The sequence below is a fragment of the Phacochoerus africanus genome, chromosome 10, assembly GCF_016906955.1.
Source record: "Phacochoerus africanus isolate WHEZ1 chromosome 10, ROS_Pafr_v1, whole genome shotgun sequence".
NCBI lineage: Eukaryota > Metazoa > Chordata > Mammalia > Artiodactyla > Suidae > Phacochoerus > Phacochoerus africanus.
Genome location: NC_062553.1, coordinates 112,713,166 through 112,734,683, shown reverse-complemented (window position 1 = coordinate 112,734,683; position 21,518 = coordinate 112,713,166). Strand labels below are relative to the sequence as shown.

Sequence of the window (21,518 nt, the reverse complement as noted above, 5' to 3'; positions counted from 1 at the left end):
CTTCTGACTCTCTCTGCCTTTCTCAGAACCAGGGCTTTCTGTCCCCTAGAAATTCTGTTTTCTTTCTCTCTTCTTTCAGCAGTCCTTTTACAGCTCAGCTTATCCTAAGGTCTCCCTGACTTGAGGATTTTGTGACTTTCATGACAAAGAAGAAATGCAGGTAATTCCTATCTTATTTCTGAGATGGGAATGGGACTGGATAGGATGAATTTATACTAAGATGTAGGGTCAGGGATTGTGGGGCCACTTGGCTAATGAACACAATACCTGTTGGGAGGGGCCTATCATTGAAAAGAATATTGAATAAAGAGTAAGAATAATTACAAAGTTACCTTCTATTTGAATAACTAGTAATTAAAAATTAGTCCTTTAGGCTGAGAGATGGGGCTATGTTTCCATTTTAATTGTAACACTAGAGTGTGAAAGCCATAAAAATATAATTTTAGTAGTTAATTTATGTTAAGTGGGTTTCTTTTCTTTTTTTTTTTAGCCTTTAGATTGGTAAGTGACTTTAATTGTAGTTCAGAAGTTGTCAGGTTACATATATCTCAGGTTAATATGACCGATGCTTATCACTGTTTCAGAAGAGATAGAGGTTACTTTTAAAACCTACTTTAAAATTAAATATTGCAGAAGTTTCTAAACTTTCTCAGTTATTGTTTCTCAATATTTTTTTTTCCAGCGCCCCACGTAACTTAGTAGTAATAGTTCATAAGGTTCTTTGACAGATGTCACTGCTTTTCTCCTGAAAATTTAAAACATCCCTTGGAACTCTGAGTTTGTTGCAAAGGCAACTTGGGTGCCTAAGTACAAGGTTTGGGGACTACTGGTATATTGATTTTAATTTTCTAGAAAGACAAGCAATTGCTTTGAATAAGAACTAACAAGGGAACTGCCTTAATGCTGGTAAACAAATCATTAGATAGACAAATGATTTTTTTTTTTTTAATTGTGGTCTGTCTCTAAATTTCCATATTTCTCTGTCAAATTCTCCTTGTGAAAGGGGTGGTTTTGTTGTTGGTTTTGGTTTTACGGCTGGCATTTTTCTGCAGTCCTTAATATTTGTGGAACTTGTTTACAAATATATGAAAGCCAACTATGTGACAGGTGTTTGTTTTAGTGTGCTGGGAGATAAAATAAGTAGCAAGTAAAAAGACTTGATCTTTATTTTCATGACATTTGTAATCTTGTTGGGGAAGCAAATGTTATCCAAATAAACACAAATGAATGTGAAATTACTGTTATTTAATGTTCATGAAGTGGAAATCTGTGGTGCTTGGCGAGAGTGCTCCAGGTACGTCCGGCCTATCCGTCATGGTGTTTAGGGAAGTGTAGCCTGGTATCTGCCATAGCAGTTGTAGTCTAATGGGTGAATTCTCCATGTGTAACATGAATTACAGGTGAAATAAATATTTGAATGCAAAAAGGCAAAACTTGAAAACCCTTCAGAGAAAATATGGAAGAACCTTGGAGTGGGAAGGATTTCTTAAGGACACCATGCACAGTACTACCTACCTGTAAAGAATAAGCATGATAGGAGTTCCCATCGTGGCTCAGTGGTTATCGAATCCGACTAGGAACCATGAGGTTGCAGGTTTAATTCCTGGCCTTGCTCAGTGGGTTAAGGATCCAGCGTTGCTGTGAACTGTGGTGTAGGTCGCAGACACGGCTCGGATCCCGCGTTGCTGGGGCTGTGGTTGTGGTGTAGGCTGGCGGCTACAGCTCCGATTAGACTCCTAGCCTGGGAAGCTCCGTATGCTGAGGGAGCCTTTGCCCTAGAAAAGGAAAAAAGACAAAAAAAAAAAAAGCATGATAAAGCACGATAGACTTGACTAACTTTCTGTCTGTCTGTTTCTTTCTTTCTTTCTCTCTGTTTCTCTCTTTGTTTCTCTCCTCCCTTCCTTTTTTTTTTTTTTTTTGCCACCTCTGAGATAATTGGAAGTTCCCAGGCCAGGGATCGAACCTGTGCCACAGCAGTGACACAAGCCACTGTGGTGACAACACTGGATCCTTAACCGGCTGAGCCACATGGGAACTCCCTTGATTAATTTGTAATTAAGAATTTTTCTTCATTGAAAGGCAACATAACGAAAACAAGAAAGACAAAGCATGAACTGGGAGAAAAAAGCATTTTTTACAGTGTTTTATCCAGAATACATAAGTAACACATAAGATCAATAAGGAAAAGACCAACAACCTAAGAAAAAAATACATGAACAGGAATTTCACAGATGAAATGAAAACATAATTTCATTAATAATCAGGGAAAAGCAACTTAAAACTAGAATGGGGTATCTACTTAGCCTTAGTGGCAAGGATATCGAATGATGAGAAAAGCTTAGGTACTTTTAGTAGGAGGATCTGTTGGTTCAGTATTGTAGGGAAATTCCGCATTAGTGGAAATGAAGGTAACCTCACCCTAAAGCGCAGCTCTCCTGCTTCTGTGCACACTCGAGAGGTCCTTCTCTGACTTTGTGCATGTGAATCCCCTGGGACCTTGGTAAAATGCAGGTTCTGATTCGTCAGGGCTAGTATGGCCTGGCCTAGGGATCTTATTAGGTTTCTGTGTGTGGCGTTGCTAGCGCATAGAGTACCTCTTCCTGTTCTAGGTGGTAGTACTTGTAGGAAATAACATTTGGGGGATCTGAGCTAAAGGGACTGGTCTGCTCCCCAGGCCACAGATCTCATTTCCCATAGGCTGCCCCCAGGCCTGAGGGGATCCTCCTCCTTGTGGCACCCCCACACTGGTGAGCTATGGCACACACATTAAGAAGCTCTGCCACATTGGCATGAGGGACATGTTCGTGACTGTTCATGTACTACTGTATAAAACCCGAAAACTAGAACCCAAAAGTCCATTTATAGTAGAATGGATAAATAACTTGTGTCCTTGCAATGGACTACTGAACTGCAGCAAAAACGATGCAGTAGAGCCACACTCATTAACACAAATGAATTCCAGAGATGTGCGTGGAGGAAGACATGCACCATGCTATTGTTACAAAGTTAAAAACCAGCAAAAATAATGTTTAGGGATACTTACTTGTGTGGTAAAGTATTTAATAACAAAAGCAAGGGAATAATGAACACAGTTCGAGAGGGAGGCAAGGAGTGTCTTCTGTGAGAACACCATACATATTGTGTGAGTTTAAAATGTATGACATGATGATTTGATATATAGCAAAATTATTACCACAGTGGAGTTAGTTACTATATCCCTCATCTCTCATAGTTACCTTTTTTGTGTATGTGTTGAGAACATTTAAGATCTGCTATCTTAACAACTTTCGGGTCTCTAATAACAGTTTTGTTAAGTGTAGTCACTGGGCTGTACATTATAGCTCCAGAACTTCCGTAACTGAGAGTTTGTACACTTATTTTAGAGGGGTCATTCTCACAGCATGCAGAAATTCCCAGGCCAGGGATTGAACTCGTACCATAGCAGTGTTCTGAGCCACAGTAGTGACAACTCTGGGTCCTTAACTGCTAGGCAACCAGGGAACTTCTGAGAGTTTGTGTCCTTTGACCAGTATCTCCCTGTAGGCAACCAACATTTTCTATTTCTGTGAGTTTGGCTTTTTTAGATTCTGTATATAAGGAGACCATACACTATTTGTTTTTGACTTATTTCACTTAGAATAATAAACCACAGGGGCCATTCATGTTGTCAAAAATGGCAGGATTTCCATCTTTTTTTTATGGCCAAATGATCTTCCTGCGTGTGTGAGTGTGTGTATTTCCACATTTTCTTTATCCATTCATTCGTTGTATGTATGTCTGTAAATGTACAGTAAACACATGCATGTATATATGCACATGTGTACATACATATAAATGTATATATATACCCCACATTTAAAAAATCCATTCATCCATTGGTGGACACTTAAATTGTCACCATAGGTTTTTCACTTATCTCTTGGCTGAAGCCAATCCTGTAGGTCCGGCAGGTTGAGCTGTTACAAAGGCCAACTGTGAATCAAATGTACTTAATTCCAGAAGTCCAACCTAATATTACTGTTTAGGCCCTTCCTTACGCGGTTACTTGTGAAATAGGGCATCTGATTAGAGACAGCACATGAGAGCAGCAGTTTACAATACAAAGTGGGATCTGAGCTAATACTAGAAAGACCTGTGTAATTCATGAATCATCTCATCTTCATCTTATCTGAGGGGCCATTGCATAGTACAGTAATTAGTATTAATGATGATCATAGGTAAAAAAAAGTGCTGTTTGGGGTTCATTTTGTTTAAGAAGGTAAGGAAGCTTGTGAAATGTTTTAAGAAAATGGCCACTAACGATTATTAAAACATTTGGGAGTGAGTTTTTAGATTTTTTTTGAAAATCATTTCTTTGGATCCCCCTTATTTTCTAGAAAAAGATATACTAGATAAATGCGGTGCTACTGAAGTTTCTACGGAACTTCCAATAAACGATTTTATTAGTATTTTGGTGTATTTCACATGTATTGCTGTGAATGAAATAGTTTCTTGTTTTCAGTTGCAGATTCTTTGTCCTGTTCTGTAATGCAAAATGTTCAGCCTCCCAAGTCCAGCCCAGTAGTATCCACTGTTTTGTCAGGAGCCTCATCAGCAAGAACACCTCCTGCTGCAAATCGCCCCATTGAGCCTGTGGCCTCAGTTACACAACCGTCAGAGCTATTACAGCAGAAAGGTATTTGTGAAGTTTGTTATACTATATATAGTACATAGATGTACACATACACTAATTCAAATAGCTGATCTTTAAAAGTCAAACTGAAGAACCATAATTTATGGAAAATATGAAAAAAGTAATTTATAACCGCAATTCAAACATGACTGTATTACATAGTCCAATCTCTTATGATTTTATAAGTATTTATAGAATTATATTTGTTATGTATTTTATGTAATTGCAATCATAGGGTACATATCATTTTGTATTTTGCTTTTACATTAATTGTGCAGTTCTTCATATATCTCTACACAGTTCTTATAGTCATGACTAATAATTCATTGTCAGTGTATTATAATTTACTAATCCACCCCTCTATTGTGGACCATTTGTTTTCTGTTTTTAAAGGTTATTATCGTTTCTTTTAGGATGAAACACCCAAGATTTCCTTGTTTAGTGAATTTCCAAATCCTTTTTGATGATTTCTTTGCTTGTCATTATTATTAATGGAAAGTAACTTTTGACCCAATTTTGAGAATGAAAGGATGAAAGTGAAATCGTAAGGCACACTTGTGCATCATTGCCAAATAATATGGTTTATTTGTTTGCTTGTTTAATATTATCCATGTGTAAGTGACAGGTGACTAAAATGTGTTGTTTTGACCATGTTTCCCCACATTGCCTTTTCTTTTGGCAGTATTCTTGATTGTTTTCTGTCTGGCTAAAATTCCAAATCTGTTGATGTTTCAGGTTAACATACTGTATTTTTCATTTGATGAGAGATAACTGTGTTTAGGAATCTGTATAGTTTGTATTTCCAGCGCAGTTATTAGTACTATTTTAGGAACTATCTTCACTGTGTGATGGCAGCCCCTCATCCTGAGTACGAAGAACTCTCTTATGTTCTAAGACTTGGAAAAAGCAAAACAAATTCTTGGGCTAGTCTCATTGCTTTATATCTGTTGAGTGTTTGCTCATGTGGTCAACACGGGCTTTTCTATCATTCGATCAGATTATACAATATAAATTTTCTTCTTTGGTTTTGTAGGAAACCCAACTGTAGCACCACACAGTGTCCATTGATCCCCAACAAGCCAGTAGATGTATTAGGAATAGAATCTAGTTATTATTATATAAGCACTTCAAAGTGAGGGACTGGTAGGAAAGTTTCACTTAATATGAGTAGAAGAAACTTAGGGGTATGTAGAAGCCCTCACTAAGTAAGTGGCGTCTTTCCTCTGCATTGATGACAACCTCCCAAATGTTACATACGTTGCTTGTTTGGTCCCCTTACATTGACCCTGCTAAGTTTTTTTTTCCTATTTTCTTTTTGACCATTTTACTTTAAATACTGTTCTGCCGTCTTTAAGTATCATTTTGTAAACCACTTTCCCACTAGATAATCATAATGATCATGTTTCCTTCTCCTTTAATAGTAAGATGGATTTGAAAAGAGAAGAAACTACTATTTATTGAGAACTTAGTGTGCCCGATACTTTATTCTCTCATTTAATCTGCGTAGCAGTTCTACCATGTAGATATTATTCCAGTTTTTTATAAATCAGAAAAGTGGCATTCACAAAGATAAGGTAACTTTCCCAAGATTATAAGTTCTTAAGTAGCAGAGTGAAAGATTTTAAACTCAGACCTTTCTGTCTTGTGCTCGTTCTATAAATAAGGCTGAATTACGTTTCTGTTGGCTGCTAACCTCTTGATTTAACTAAGATAAGCTCCTTGAATAAGTAATAGGAAATACAATACTGGCTTTTGAATTGCAGCTCTTCTTGGTCTCTTTTCTGAAGCAGGAGATTGGCTTCTTAGCAGTCCCTTTGCCTTTGGACAGATATGGGGCACAATCGTAGCTGTGTGTGTTAGGGCTGCCATGTATATTGACCAGGTTGTAGTTTACATGACTGATACCTCTTCTAGTTGTGCAGTGTGTGGTTATGTAGGGTATGCTGTAGGTCTGATATGACTACTGAAATATCTATACTTAAAAAAGATCAGTCTTTTTCTCCTGTGAATGAAAAATATTACCTGCCATTGCAGTAAACAAAGCCATCAAGCCCTCAGCCACGGCAGCTACCTCCTAATGGTGCACTCTGAGGGGACTCATGATGGAAAGAGCCAGGATACTGGCCCTAGAGAGCTAAGGTGCATATTAAAGAAACAGTTTCAATGAACCTAGACTCTTGGATCTTCCCATGCCTAGAGAAGTGCTAACTCCATTAACTTAAGATACCTGATTTTCTTTAGTTAACGGTTAATTTTTTGGTGTTCTGACTGCCTGGTCTTCGTTGCAAGAGCTCATGTATATCCTGACTCTGCTCTCATCTCTTTGGAGCAGTTCCTCAAAGCCGTCTTCCAGGCTTGAAAGTCCACAGAAAGTCAGCCAAATAAAACATAATTCTCAACTTTTGGGTTGTGCATTTTTTCCAGTTGACACGCCCAGCTTCAAAGATAACCTCTCTTTGGACTTAGTTATTCTCTTAAGGACTTAGCATTTTTTGCTGTTTTCTTAGAGGAGAGTCTTCAAAGTTTTGCTTGTATATCTTCTAAAATTTTTTTTGAAAAGTAAAACTATTTGAACATTTTTTAGATTGACGTCTAAAATTGGAGTTCCTGTCATGGCTTAGTGGTTAATGAACCCGACTAGCATCCATGAGGATGCCAGTTCCATCCCTGGCCTTGCTTAGTGGGTTAAGGACCCGGCGTTGCCGTGAGCTTGTGGTGTAGGTCCAGACACAGCTCGGATCTGGCGTTGCTGTGGCGCTGGCGGAGGCCAGCAGCTGCAGCTCCAGTTCGACCCCTAGCTTGGAACCTTCATATGCCACAGCTTAGGCCCTAAGAAGACAACAAATAAATAAAATAAAATTTTGCACCAAAAGTTAAAATACTTGCAGTTATATGTTGACTTTTAAAACAAAGATGTTATGTTTTTCTGTGTATCCACGGGAATGAAACCCATTATCCTTTAAAAAAATAGTGAAACAAGCCCTTCTTTAACATTTAGAAAGTTTACATTTTTCTTTTGTCTTCTTAACATCATACCCCCTTCCTTGAGTGTAGTAATAGTGTAATATATTCTTAAGCTAGAAACTCATTTATTACTCATCGTACTTCTCTGCTATGATACCATATATAATTGAAATTTAAAAATTTTATTATCTGTAACCATAAGTGTCTAAGTATTAACATTTTTTCTTCTAGATTATTCTGTCAATACAATTATTGTTAGTATATAGTTTGTCAAAACAACAAACATTATAAATTTTGGTACTTTTTAATGGAAAAATTCATTTTTATTGGAATACATCTTTCCTTGAGATAAATGGCTTTTTTTACCTCTCTCTCTAGCTTTTTGTACCGGAGTTGCATATGACTCATTATTAGAATAAGATAAACTTTAGAAAAATTTCATTCATAGTTTTTATTTGCATACATATAATTGCTGAGAAACTACGTGTCAAGTAGTTAGGTACAGTTTTGGAAGGGTTTTTGTTGTTGTTTTTCGTTTTTTCCCCTTTTTTTGGCCACCTTGCCTTTGGAGTTACTGGGCCAGGGATCAGATCGGAGCCACAGTTGTGACCTATGCTGCAGCTCCAGCAGTGCCGGATCCTTAACCTACTGGGTTGGGCTGGGATCAAACAGTAGAGATGCTGCTGATCCCATTGTGCCACAGCAGGGTCTCCTGGAAGGGTTTTATTAAAGCAATATTGTTCTTTTTAGGTTTTCTAACCTGAGTTACTTGTGAGAAATTTTTTATTGTTGTCGTTTGTTGAATTTTATTTTCCAGGTTGTAGATAGTTGGTAGTATTATTATTACTTTCATTCAGCCGTTTACAGTTTTAAAATACCTTTAGAATTCCTGTTGTGGTGCAGTGTAAACAATTCCAACTAGTATCCATGAGGAGGCAGGTTCAATCCCTGGCCCTGCTCAGTGGCTTAAAGATCCGGTGTTGCAATGAGCTGTGGTGTGGGTTGCAGATGTGGCTCAGATCCTGCATTGCTGTGGCTGTGGTGTAAGCCAGCAGCTGTAGCTCTGATTTGACTCCTAGCCTGGGAACATCCATATGCTGTGGGTGCAGCCCTAAAAAAATAAAAATAAAAATACCTTTAATATTTAGTATCTCACTTGATAATTATGTGAAGGTCTGATATCATATTTCAATTTTTTTTTATAGATGGGGAAACTAAGGTTTAGAGAGGTTAGGTGTTTTGCCCGAGGATATGCGAGCTCCCTAGAGGGATGTCAAAACCCAGTGCAGATCTCCATCCAGCAATTATTCAAAATACTATGAATTATGTTATACCATTGCCAGTATAATATCACATACTTTAATGTATTGTTATCAAAAACTTCAAGCTGTGATGTAGATCATTTATCTCAAGGATGGTATTTCCATATAACCTAATTGGCAAAGGCAGTCCTCATTTTCTTTCTTTTTTTTTTTTAGGGCCGCACTTGTGGCATATGGAGGTTCCCAGGCTAGGGGTCAAATCAGAGCCACAGCTGCCAGCCTACACCACAGCCACAGCAACATCAGATCTGAGCCATGTCTGCAACGTACACCATAGCTCACAGCAACTCCGGATCCTTAACGTACTGAGCAAGGCCAGGGATCGAACCTGCAACTTCATGGTTCCTGGTTGGATTCATTTCCGCTGTGCCATGATGGAAACTCCCATGTCTTTTTTTTTTTTTTAATGATTTTTATTTTTTTCCATTATAGCTGGTTTACAGTGTTCTGTCAATTTTTTACTGTTCAGAAACGTGACCCAGTCACACAAACATATATACATTCTTTTTCTTACATTATTCTCCATCATGCTCCATCTTAAGTGACTAGATATAGTTCCTAGTTCCTTACAGCGGGAACAGTCCTCATTTTCAAACCAGTAAGGCAAATTTTATTCTTTGTCAAAAAGTCTGATTTAATATTTTTTTCTCTCTTTTTTTTTAAGGGCCACACCTGTGGCATATGGAAGTTCCCAGTCTAGGGGTGGAATTGGAGTTACAGCTGCCGTCCTATACCATAGCCACAGCAACGTGGGATCCAAGCCTCATCTGTGACCTACACCACAGCTCATGGCAACACTGGATCCCTAGCCTACTGAGCAGGGCCAGGGATCAAACCAGCATCCTCGTGGATACTAGTCAGGTTTGTTTCTGCTTTGCCAGTGGGAACTCCCTGATTTAATGTGTTCCCGAAGTTTCAAGGGGCATCATAAACTCCATTGAGAAACAAATTGTAGCCTCTGTCTTCTAAGCCAAATTATTAAGAGCAGTCAAATTTTGAATGTCAGGATAATTTATTCTTTTTTAATAGCATGCTATAAAAACTAGGCAGTGAGTAGTCAGTATGCTGTTGCTCATTGCAAATTTGAAATAGAGCACTGTAACATGTACCTAATATTAGGCTATTTGTGAGCCAAGGATTATCTTAAAAATGCATTGTGTGTATCAAGTTCCACTAGTTTTTTAGTTTTTAAATAGGTATCAATTATACAAATCAGAAATAACTTAATTTCATCAGACATCCCCCCTGCCTCCCCCAACACCTGCAGCATATGAAAGTTCCTGGGCTTCGAACCCACATCTCCACGGTGACCCAAGCCACTGTAGTCAGATCCTTAACCCACTGCACCACAACAGAAACTTCAAGAAAAATATACTACTAGGTACTAATAGCCTCACCTGCTAGTAAATTTTTTTGTTGTTGTTAAAAGGAGGTAAAAGGAATTAAATATAGTATATGGAAGTGAGGTTATAATCATTATAAATATGATAAAATAGCTTGTAAAGTACTTTATTGGAAATCTCGAAGACTGGAAGAAATCATGTAGAATTTTTACCTGTGAATTTTATCCAGTGTTTCTTGGAAAAGATCGGTAGTCCTAGAAAATATTCGACTTGTTTTTAAAAGAACCAGCATTACTACGAACATTACTCAGGTTGGTGGAAGGTTCTTTTTTCTGATGACTAATGATTTGCCTTAGGGATAAGTATTAAGAATAGTTGAAAATAGGAGTTCCCGTAGTGGCACATCGGAAGCAAATCCAACTAGGAACCATGAAGTTGCAGGTTTGATCCCTGGCCTCGCTCAGTGGGTTAAGGATCCAGTGTTGCCGTGAGCTGTGATGTAGGTTGCAGATGTGGCTCCGATTTGACATTGCTCTGGCTGTGGCATAGGCCGGCAGCTGTAGCTCCTATTGGACCCCTAGCCTGGGAACCTCCATATGCCACGGAGGTTTTTTGCAGCCCTAAAAAGCAAAAAAAAAAAAAAGAATAGTTGAAAATAATTGTTTTAAATTAAATATACACAAAAATATGTTTTTTAAAAGTTCAGTAGTAAGTGTAGCTAATACTTGTGTAGTATATTTCAGGCACCATTCTTCTAAGAAGGTTTAAAATATTTTAATTCATTTAATCCTCCCAGCAACCATTTGAGGTAGTTATTACCCCATTTTACAGTTGATATAAATGAAGAACAGAGACAGTAGTTTGCCCAAGGACACTCAGCTAGTAAGTGGTGTTACCTGGAACTGAACCCAAACACCTCATCTTGACCCATAATGTCCTGTTGTTGGTCTATTTAATATTTTATTTTAAAATTGTATATTAATAGTTAATATTTTAAATATTTTTTTTTCAGTTTTTGCTTTGTTTTCATGGGACTCTTTCAAAAACACTGGGTTCTTTAACAGCAGGAGTTTGGTGGGCCTGCATACATGCATACTCATTAAATAAATTTATCACTATTCCACCACCCTACATTTCAGTATTTCTGAATTAAGAATATTCCAGTGAGAACCAAACCTATTTTTAATGTTTCATTTTTAGCTGAAACATGTATGGCAAGGTAAAAGAAAGTCTGTAAATTTAGGGTGCCTTAATTAATCGTTTACAGAAAGATGAAGCTTTCCCTTTTGTGCCAGAGAGATTTTTTTTTATATATCTCAGGGCAAGATATTATAGTAAGATTTAAGATAGGTTAAGGGAGTGTTTTTCCTTTGTAAAGGAAGAAAAAGTCTATTGTTAACACAACTGTTTCCTTAAGTGGATAAGTTTTAGGAAAGAAAGTACCATGGAGAGTGATTCCCTGGAGTTCCCACTGGAGCACAGTGGGATCGACAGCATCTTAGGAGCTCTGGGATGCAGGTTCAATCCCCAACCCGGCACAGTGGGTTAAGGATCCGGTGTGGCCACAACTTTGGCTTAGGTCACAACTGTGGCCCGGATCTGCTCCCTGGCCCGGGAACTCCATATGCCTCAGGGCAGCCAAAATTAAAAAAAAAAAAAAAAGGAAAAGGAAGTGATTCTCTTAAAAACCATTCTTTTGTGGGAACCCTTGCAAAGTTTTCTAGCGTGTGTACCTAGATAAAAGACCAGATTAGGAAAGATAACAGCTGCTGAAAAGTCTGAACCCCTGAATTTAAAAAAGCTAATCTCCACAAGGGATTTGTTTTCTCCTAAGACAAGTTTTAGTTATTCCCAATGTAATTGTATCTAGGGAACAGTAAAGATGCCTTTTATTAAGCAACTGCAAGGATATGTTCCCTGGAGACTTTTGCCTGAAGGTTCTTTAAGGGTAGGTAGTTTAAACAGAATGTCTTTTTAAAAATATTGCGGCCCTATTAGTAACAGACTCTTCATTAAGTCATTCCATCTCTCCTCTTGGTTTATGAGATTCACTCCTTGGAAGCTCTGATTAAGACGGAATCGGTTAGCATGTGGCATTCCTTCCTGTTTAGTGGTGGTGGTGTTTGGGGTGGGATATACCCTATGTGCATTTCTACAGAGTACTGTATATACCCTAGAGCAAGGGCATTTAAATGTGGATTGATTTGTTATTTTGGCCATTCTTCTGTGGATTAACTAAAATGTCATATTCTTATGTCATTAGTATTCCCAAGCTTTTTTTTTTTTTGGCCACACCTGCAGCATGCAGAAGTACCCTGGCCAGGGATCAAACCCGAGTGACAATGACCGTTCCTTAACCACTAGGCCACCAGGGAACCAGGGAACTCCTGGTTTTCTCAAGTTTTTAACGAAGTTTACTTGAATAAGCAAAGGAAGGTATTGAGTCAACAGTGGGGAAGAGCATAAATCTTGATAACTTTCATCTCTATCACTTCTCAAAATGAATTGCATCTTTTTAAAAATTTTATGTTGTGTGACATTCTGTTAATATAGTACATTTGCAACCATTGTATATTCTAAAATGATATTGTAATTAATAATAATATTACTCTGTTCTGTCTTATTCATAGGTTTGTTCCAGTGCATTAAGTAGTTGCTCTGTAAAGCTTTTTATCATTGGATAGCCATCTCATTTGCTTCCAACTAAGCATTGGATATTCTTTCCAATAAGTGATATCTATTTTTGTTCAGTAAATCTGGAGAAAGAGAAGAAAATATTTATCTCACAATTCATATAGGTTTGCCCTGTACTTTGACTCCTTTGATTAGTTACAAAGTCAACAGCCTGCAAAATGATTCATTCAAGAAAAGAATGGATTTTCTTCTGATTTTTGTTTTCCTTCTTGTTGGCCTCTCTCATCTTAACTCAGTAAATGAAATTCCTTGTTTTCTTCTTTCTAATTTTTTATATACATATACTCATGTGAACTTTTGAAAGTGTGATGCTAATTGGCATTTTGAGAAAGTACTTCATTTGTTTTTTATTTTTTGGGGTGCGGTGTGCAGTGGCTAGATGTGGGATCTCAGTTCCCAGACCAGGAATTGAACCTGGGCTGCAGCAGTGAAAGTGCTGAGTCCTAACCACTAGTCCACCAGGAAACTCCCAAAGAAAGCCCTTCATTTTTAAGGAATTCCTTAAATTGAAAAACTTCTTTTCTATAAGATCTTTTTTATTTAGGTTTAATTATAAACTTCTAAGTATATTTAACCTAAGGTCTAAAATTAGTTAAATTTTCATCTTAACTAGGCTTTTGTTAGAGGAACATGCCACTCTGAATTTGGTCTTTCAAGGTATCAGGTTTATTTTTTTGTGTTGCCTGAACTTATTTTACATTGATTTTTTTTTTTTCCCTTCTCAGATGAATTTGTGAAAATTGCTGTTTCATCTGTATTTAAAATATGTTTCACCAAAGCTAGCAGATTTTTCCATGACTTTAGAGTCATGAGGACCAAAGCTTCACTCATATACAGTTTAACCTTTGCTCTCTCCTAAGTTCAGATTTTACTCTTTAATAGCTTTTTTCTTACTATAGACATAAGTTATATTTATCCATACTAATTAAAAAGACCACCTGGAAAAAAACAAAGAGCATCAGAGGAGTACCACATGATTTTTTGGTGAGCGAGGGTTTTATTTTGCTTCCAGTATTATAAAATATTTTTGAAAATGCATACTATGTTTCTGGGTTTTATTTTGTTTTTTCTTTTTTCTTTTTTCTTTTTTTTTCAAATTGAGCTATAAGATTTTTTCCTTACAAGGATGTTTATTCTTATTCATGAAGCACTTGAATTTTTAATTATTTTCCCTCTTAAAAATGTTGTGGTAGAGTTCCCGCTGTGGCGCTGTGGAAATGAATCCGACTAGTATCCACGAGGATACAGGTTCTCCCTGGCCTGGCTCAGTGGGTCAGGGATCTGGCATTGCCATGAGCTGTGGTGTAGGTCGCAGAGGTGGCTTGGATCCCGTGTTGCTGTGGCTGTGGTGTAGGCCAGCATCTGTAGCTCCAATTTGACCCCTAGCCTGGGAACCTCCATGTGCCTTGACAGCAGCCCTAAAAAGCAAAAAAAAAAAAATTGTGGATGTTAATTTTTGTCTTGATTTTGCTAAATTAAGTACTAAAAATAAGCAATCAACTTTTTTTTTTTTTTTAAACAGAAAATACAGTTACCAGTGTTGGGCCTTTTCCACAGACTCTCCCTTCTCTTGCTGTATCTCACACTGAGGACCATCTCATTCACCTACTTCAGACTCACGTGTAGGCCATAGGTGATGCTGAGATGATTGACCATCTCAGAAAATTCACTTTTCTGTGCCTGTCTCACTCGCAGGGCCTCAGTTCATGTCTTCTTCCCCCGCCCCCTTTTGAGGAGTTGCTGTGTGCAGAGAACTATGCTAAATACAATTCTCTTCTTTAACTGTCATTCTTTTTCCGTTATGAGAACTGAGCTACCATCAGGGTGGCATTGGGGAAGGAAGGTACCAAGTATCTGTCTGTGTCTCAAATGCTGTGTAAATTCACTTCAGTAGAAATGATCACTGCTCACCGAGAAGGTACAGCCCCAAAGGAAGTAGACCACAAGGGCCCTAAGGTCAAAGAAGGTAAACATGTATAGAGCTCAGTAAGATGTTCAGCGAACATCAGTGCAGTTTCCTAAATATTATCAGTGTAAGGCATGGTACTGGTGTTACACTTAAACTGGTTAGTTCATATTAAGGCTGCTTTTACTAAACTGCTTTGCAGAGATTTTCTAACGGTTCCAGTTTTGATAGTAAATTTGCTAATATTAATGTGCATGCTGGGATGTTCTTTGGAATGTCAGAGTTCTTTCTCACTTTTGATGCAATGTCAAAATTTTATTTCTCATCTTTCCTGTTGGTTTGACGCTTGTGTTTGTGCTTTCCACTTTACAGGCATGCAGTATGGTGAATATGTTAATAATCAAGCTAGCTCCGCACCAACTCCCTTGTCATCAACTTCCGATGATGAGGAAGAGGAGGAGGAGGATGAGGAAGCAGGTCTGCTTTAGCTTTACACCAGTTCTTGATCTTTTCCTACCCAAGGTTTTTGGGTTTTTTTGTTTTATTTTATTTTATTTTTATGTCCCTAGTCTCACTCGTCTTTAAAAAAAAAAAAAAAAAAAAGCCATGTCTTTGCAGATTTAGTTCAATAAACTTGCTTGGTTTGGGTTATAGAAGGTTGGGTCACTTGAAATGAAGTGTTTTGCTTGTTTATTTGTTTTGTTTTTTCTCCTTTGTTCATCTTTACCATTGTGTGAGCAACAATACATGTTTCATGATGATAAGAGAGCTTCTTTTAGAAATGCATTTTCTCTCATGCACATGCAAAAGAATGAGTCCTTACTGAAGCTTTTGGCTGATACTGTTTTAGCACCCTTTAGGAATACCGTTTTATTTTCTTCTTTGCATGCTACTCCATTCGAATCAGAATGAATCATATGGATTTTATGAAAGCGATAGAGAAATAAGACAATGTTTCTTTGAGGTCCTTGTGGCCCTTCTTGTCACATATTTAGAAGAGCCCAAATTTATAGTTATTTCTCTGCTTCATGAAGTAGTCGTTCACATCTGCAAGGAGAAGAAATCGTATATGTGATTATGTGTTGCAGCCTCTTTAATACCCTTTTTTTGCCTATGATAAGTAGAACACAGCTGAATATTAAGTAGTTCAGATTCTTCATTAATTCTAATAGTTTAAGACTGAACCATTAAGTAATGATCTTTCAGGTTATATATGACCATGATTCTCCTGTTATGCTTAAGTGGAAGGATTTACTTTATAAATAATCTGTTTAAACATTCCATTTCCTCTGGCTTTTAAAAAATATTCAAATCCTTATGCATGATTTGGGGGAGGGTGAAAATTGAGGGGCCCAGATAGAGAGTAATTCTCCTGTCTTAAACATGTAAATACCTGTTTATCTTTCTGAATTTGGGGTAATTTTTAATTTTATATAATTTCAGTCTTTTTTTTTTTTTATCTTTTGTCCTTTTAGGGCCACACCCACAGCATATGGAAGTTCCCAGGGTAGGAGTCCAGTCAGAGCTGTTGCTGCCGGCCTACACCACAGCCACAGCAGTGCCAGATCCGAGCTGCATCTGCAACTTACACCACAGCTCACAGCAACGCCAGATCCTTAATCCACAGAGCGAGGCCAGGGATCAAATCTGCAACCACATGTTTCCTAGTCAGATTCTGTTTCCTCTGCTCCAGGGCAGGAACTCCTTTAATTTCAATCTTGAAGAGTTTCAAGAAGAGTAAAAGAAACTCCCATATACACTTTACCAAGATAATCCTTTTTCATCCCATTTGCTTCTATCTATGTACATTTTTTTCATAATTTGATTGTAAGGTGGAAATATCATGAACTTTTATCTCTAAATATTTCAGTATGTATTTCCTGCCTGCAAAGACAATGTCTTACATAACATAAACACAGTATAGTTATCAGTAAATTTAGCACTGATACAGTAATAGCTGTTACACAGTCTGTAGTCAAATCTGAACAATTATCTCAGTAAGTTTTTTTTGTTTTGTTTTTTTAAGGCCCTCACCCATGGCATATGGAGGTTCCTGGGCTATGGGTTGAATTGGAGCTGTAGCTGCCAACCTACACCACAGCTCACGGCAATGCCGGATCCTTAACCCACTGAGCAAGGCCAGGGATTGAACCTGTGTCCTCATAGATGCTAGTCAGATTCATTTCCACTGAGCCGCGATGGAAACTCCCAGATCTTTTTTTTTTTTTTTGTCTTTTTGCCATTTCTTGGGCCGCTCCTGCGGCATATGGAGGTTCCCAGGCTAGGGGTCGAATCGCAGCTATAGCTGCTGGCCTACGCCGGAGCCACAGCAGCACAGGATCCGAGCCGCGTCTGCGACCTACACCACAGCTTACGGCAACACCAGATCCTTAACCCACTGAGCAAGGGCAGGGATCGAACCTGCAATCTCATGGTTCCCAGTCAGATTCGTTAACTACTGCGCCACCATGGGAACTCCCCAGATTTTTTTTTAAAAACATTTTTTATTGTAGTTAATTTACAGTGTTCTCTCAATTTCTGCTGTACAGAAAAGTGACCCAGTCATACACAATATCCCCCATCTGGTTCCATCCCAAGTGACAAGATATAGTTCCCAGTGCTATACATCAGGATCTCATTGATTTTCCACTCTGAATGCAATGGTTTGCAGCTGCTAACCCCAAACTCCCAGTCCATCCCATCCCTTCCCCCTTCCCCTTTGGCAACCACAAGTCTGTTCTCCATGTCCATGAGTTTGTTTCTTTTCTGTAGATAGGTTAATTTTTGCCATATATTAGATTCCAGATATATGTGTTATCATATGGTTTGTCTTTCTCTGTCTTAGTTCACTTAGTATGATAGTCTCTAGTTCCATCCATGTTGCTGCAAATGGCGTTATTTTGTTCTTTTTTAATGGCTGAGTAGTATTCTATTGTGTATGTATACCACACCTTCTTAATCCATTCATCTGTCAATGGACATTTAGGTTGTTTCCATGTCTTGGCTATTGCGAATAGTGCTGCAATGAACATAGGGGTGCATGTATCCTTTTCAGTGAAAGTTTTGTCTGGATATATGCCCAGGAGTAGGATTGCTGGATCATATGGTAGTTCTATATTTAGTTTTCTGAGTGATGTTTAGCATTTTTTTCATGTGCCTATTGGCCGTCTGTATGTCTTCTTTGGAGAAATGTCTAGTTAGGTCTTCTCCCCGTTTTTCAATTGGGTTGTTTTGTTGTTACTGTTTTTTGCTGTTGAGTTGTATAAGTTTGTATATTTTAGAGATTAAGCCCTTGTTGGTTGCATCGTTGAAAACTATTTCCTCCCGTTCCATAGATTGTCTTTTTGTTTATTTAGGGTTGCCTTTGCTGTACAAAAGCTTTTAAGTTTGATTAGGTCCCTTTGGTTTAATTTTGTTTTTATTTCTATTGCCTTGGGAGACTGGCCTGAGGAAACATTCATACAGTTGATGTCAGAGAATGTTTTGCCTATGTTCTCCTCTAGGAGTTGTAGAGTGCCTTATATTACATTTAAGTCTTTAAGACATATTGAGTGTATTTTTGTGCATGGTGTGAGGGTGTGTTCTAGTTTCATTGATTTACATGTAGCTGTCCAGTTTTCCCAGCACCACTTGCTGAAGAGATTGTCTTTTTCCCATTTTATATTCTTGCCTCCTTTGTCAAAGATTAATTGACTGTGTCTGGGTTTATTTCTGGGTTCTCTATTCAGTTCCATTGATCTGTATGTCTCTTTTTAGACCCCTAGCTTGGGAACCTCCATATGCTGTGGGTGCAGCCCTAAAAAGGAAAAAAAGACCAAAAAAAAAATGTCCTCTAATTTTCTTTTTTGTTAGTATCTTTGGATTTGGTTATTAGGGTGTTGGTGGCCTCATAGAAAGTCTTTGGGATTATTCCTTCTTCTTCAACCTTTTGGAAAAGTTTAAGAAGGATGGGTATAAGTTCTTTGTGTGTTTGGTAGAAGTCACCTGTGAAGCCATCTGGTCTTGGACTTTTGTTTGTAGGGAGTGTTTTTTATTACATATTCAATTTCATTTCTAGTGGTAGGTCTGGTCAGGTGATCTGTTTCTTGATTCAGTTTCGGTGGGCTGTATGTCTCTAGAAAGTTGTCCATTTCTTCTTAGTTGTCAAATTTGTTGGCATATAATTGTTCATAGTATGCTTTTATGTTTTTTTGTGTAAATGTTTCTGCAATATCTGTTGAGATTTCTCCTTTCTCATTTTTTATTTTGTTTATTTCAGTTCTTTCTCACCTCCTTTTGGTGAGTCTCGCCAGAGGTTTGTCTATTTTGTTTGCCCTTGCAAAGAACCAGCTCTTGGTTTTATTGGTTTCTTTTTCTTTTGTTTTTCGAATCTCTACTTCATTGATTTCCTCTCTGATCTTTATGATTTCCTTCCTTCTACTGACTTTAGATTTTGTTTGTTCTTCTTTTTCTAATTCTTTTAGGTGGTAGGTTAACTTGTTTTTGTTTTTAATGATTTTTATGTTTTCCATTATAGTTGGTTTACAGTGTTCGGTCAATCTTCTCCTGTACAGCAAAGTGACCCAGTCACACATACATATATACAGTCTTTTTCTCACATTGTCCTCTACCATGCTCCATCACAAATGACTAGATACAGTTCCCAGTGCTATACAGCAGGATCTCATTGCCTGTCCACTCCAAATGCAATAGTTTGCATCTGTTAACCCCAAATTCCCAGTCCATCCCACTCCCTACCTCAATTAACTTGTTGATTTGAGATTTTTCTTCTTTTTTCAGTAAAGCCTGAATCTCTGTGAACTTCCTTCTAAGAACTGCTTTTGCAGCATCCCATAGATTTTGAATGGTTGTGTTTTCATTATCATTTGTCTAAAGGTATTTTTTAATTTCTCTTTTGATTTCCTTATTGACCCATTGGTTTTTCAGTAGCATGTTATTTAGTCTCCATGTAGTCAGTTTTTTCTCATTTATTTTCCTGTGGGTGATTTCTAGTTTAATGCCATTGTGGTCAGAGAAGATACTTGAAATAATTTCCATACTCTTAAATTTGTTGAGGTTATTTTTGTGCCCCAATATGTGGTCAGTCCTTGAGAATGTTCCATGTGCACTTGAGAAGAATGTATACTCTGATTTTATGGGATGTAATGTCCTGAAAATGTCAAGTCTAACTTTTCTATTGTGTCATTTAGGATCTCTGTTGCCTTATTGATTTTCTGTGTAGAGGAGCTGTCCAATGATGTGAGTGAGGTGTTAAAGTCTCCTACTATTATTTTATTCCCATCGGTTTTTCCTTTTATGTCTGTTAGTATTTGTTATATGTGTTTGGGGGCTCATATTTTAGGGACATATATATATTGATGAGTATAATAGTCTCCTCTTCAATTATTGAATTGATCCTTTTATCATCATTAGTATCCTTCTTTGTCTTTATGTCTTTTTTGTTTGTTTGTTTTTTGTTTTTTGCTTTTTAGGGCCGTACCCACTGTATATGGAGGTTCCTAAGCTAGGGGTTGAATTGCGAGCTACAGCTGCTGGCCTATACCACAGCCACAGCAACGCAGGATCTGAGCCATGTCTGCAACCTACACTACAGCTCATGGCAGTGCCAGATCCTTAACCCACTGAGCAATGCCAGGGATGCAACCTGTAACCTCATGGTTACTAGTTGGATTCATTTGCTCTGTGCCACAGTGGGAATTTCTGTCCTTTGTTTTAAAGTCTATTTTGTTTGATATGAGTATTACAGCTTTTCCTGCTTTTCCTGAGTATTCCTACTTTTCCTGAGTATTCCTGCTTTTCCTGTTGTTTCCATTTGCATGAAATAGCTTTTCCATCCCCTCACTTTCAGCTTATATGTGTCCTTTGCCCTAAGTTAAGTCTCTTGTAGGCAGCATATTGTAGGCTTCTGTTTTGTTTTATCCAGTCTGCCACTATGTGTCTTTGATTAGAGCATTCAGTCCATTGACATTTAAGGTAATTATTTATAAATATTTATTTATTCCATTTTAAACCTGTTTTCCAGTTGAGTCTGTTTTTCTCCTTTGTTCCTTTCTTTTTTTGGTTAGATGATTTCCTTTTATTTTATGCCTGTGTCCTCTTTTTCATTTTTGTGGAGATATTGTTTGGTTTTGATTTGTAATTGCCCTGTTTTTTAAGTATGTTAACGCCTTCCTATATCTGCTTGCTTTAGCCTAATAGTCATAGAGGCTCAAACACATTCTTTAAAAAAAGGGTCTAGATTTTCTTACTTTCTTTCCCCATATTTTATGATTTTGATGTCTTTTTTTAACATCTTCATGTTTATCCTTTTGCTGTTCCTTATGTTTATTGTTGCTTTTACAATAGGTCTTTTTTTTTTTTTTCCTTTTCGATCTGTTTACTGGCTTATTTAAGTGATTACTTTCTAGTTGTGATTTCCTCCATCCTATTCTTCCTTCTTTTTTATTTAGAGGAGCCCTTTCAGTATTTCTTTTAGAATGAGTTTGGTATTGCTGCACTCTTTTAGTTTTTGTTTTTTGAAGAAGTTTCTTTATTTCTACTTCTATTTTAAATGATATAAATACTGGATAGAGTATTCTAGGCTGCAAATTTTTCCCTTTTAGAACTTTGAATATATC

The 21,518-nt window shown here is 37.5% G+C and overlaps 1 protein-coding gene across 5 annotated transcripts in view; it reads left to right on the top strand.

Annotated features, from left to right (window-relative positions):
• SEC24B (SEC24 homolog B, COPII coat complex component) overlaps nt 1-21,518 on the top strand; it is an 88,892-nt gene that overhangs the window by 19,991 nt on the left and 47,383 nt on the right. For 2 of the 5 annotated variants that reach the window (XM_047798207.1, XM_047798206.1), the window contains exons 3-4: nt 4,502-4,675; nt 15,274-15,378. In XM_047798207.1, the coding sequence (XP_047654163.1) occupies nt 4,502-4,675; nt 15,274-15,378 (279 nt within the window). Of the gene's footprint in view, nt 1-4,501; nt 4,676-14,575; nt 14,962-15,273; nt 15,379-21,518 lie in introns of those variants that run through there. The other 3 variants (XM_047798208.1, XM_047798210.1, XM_047798211.1) reach the window with 2 other exon arrangements.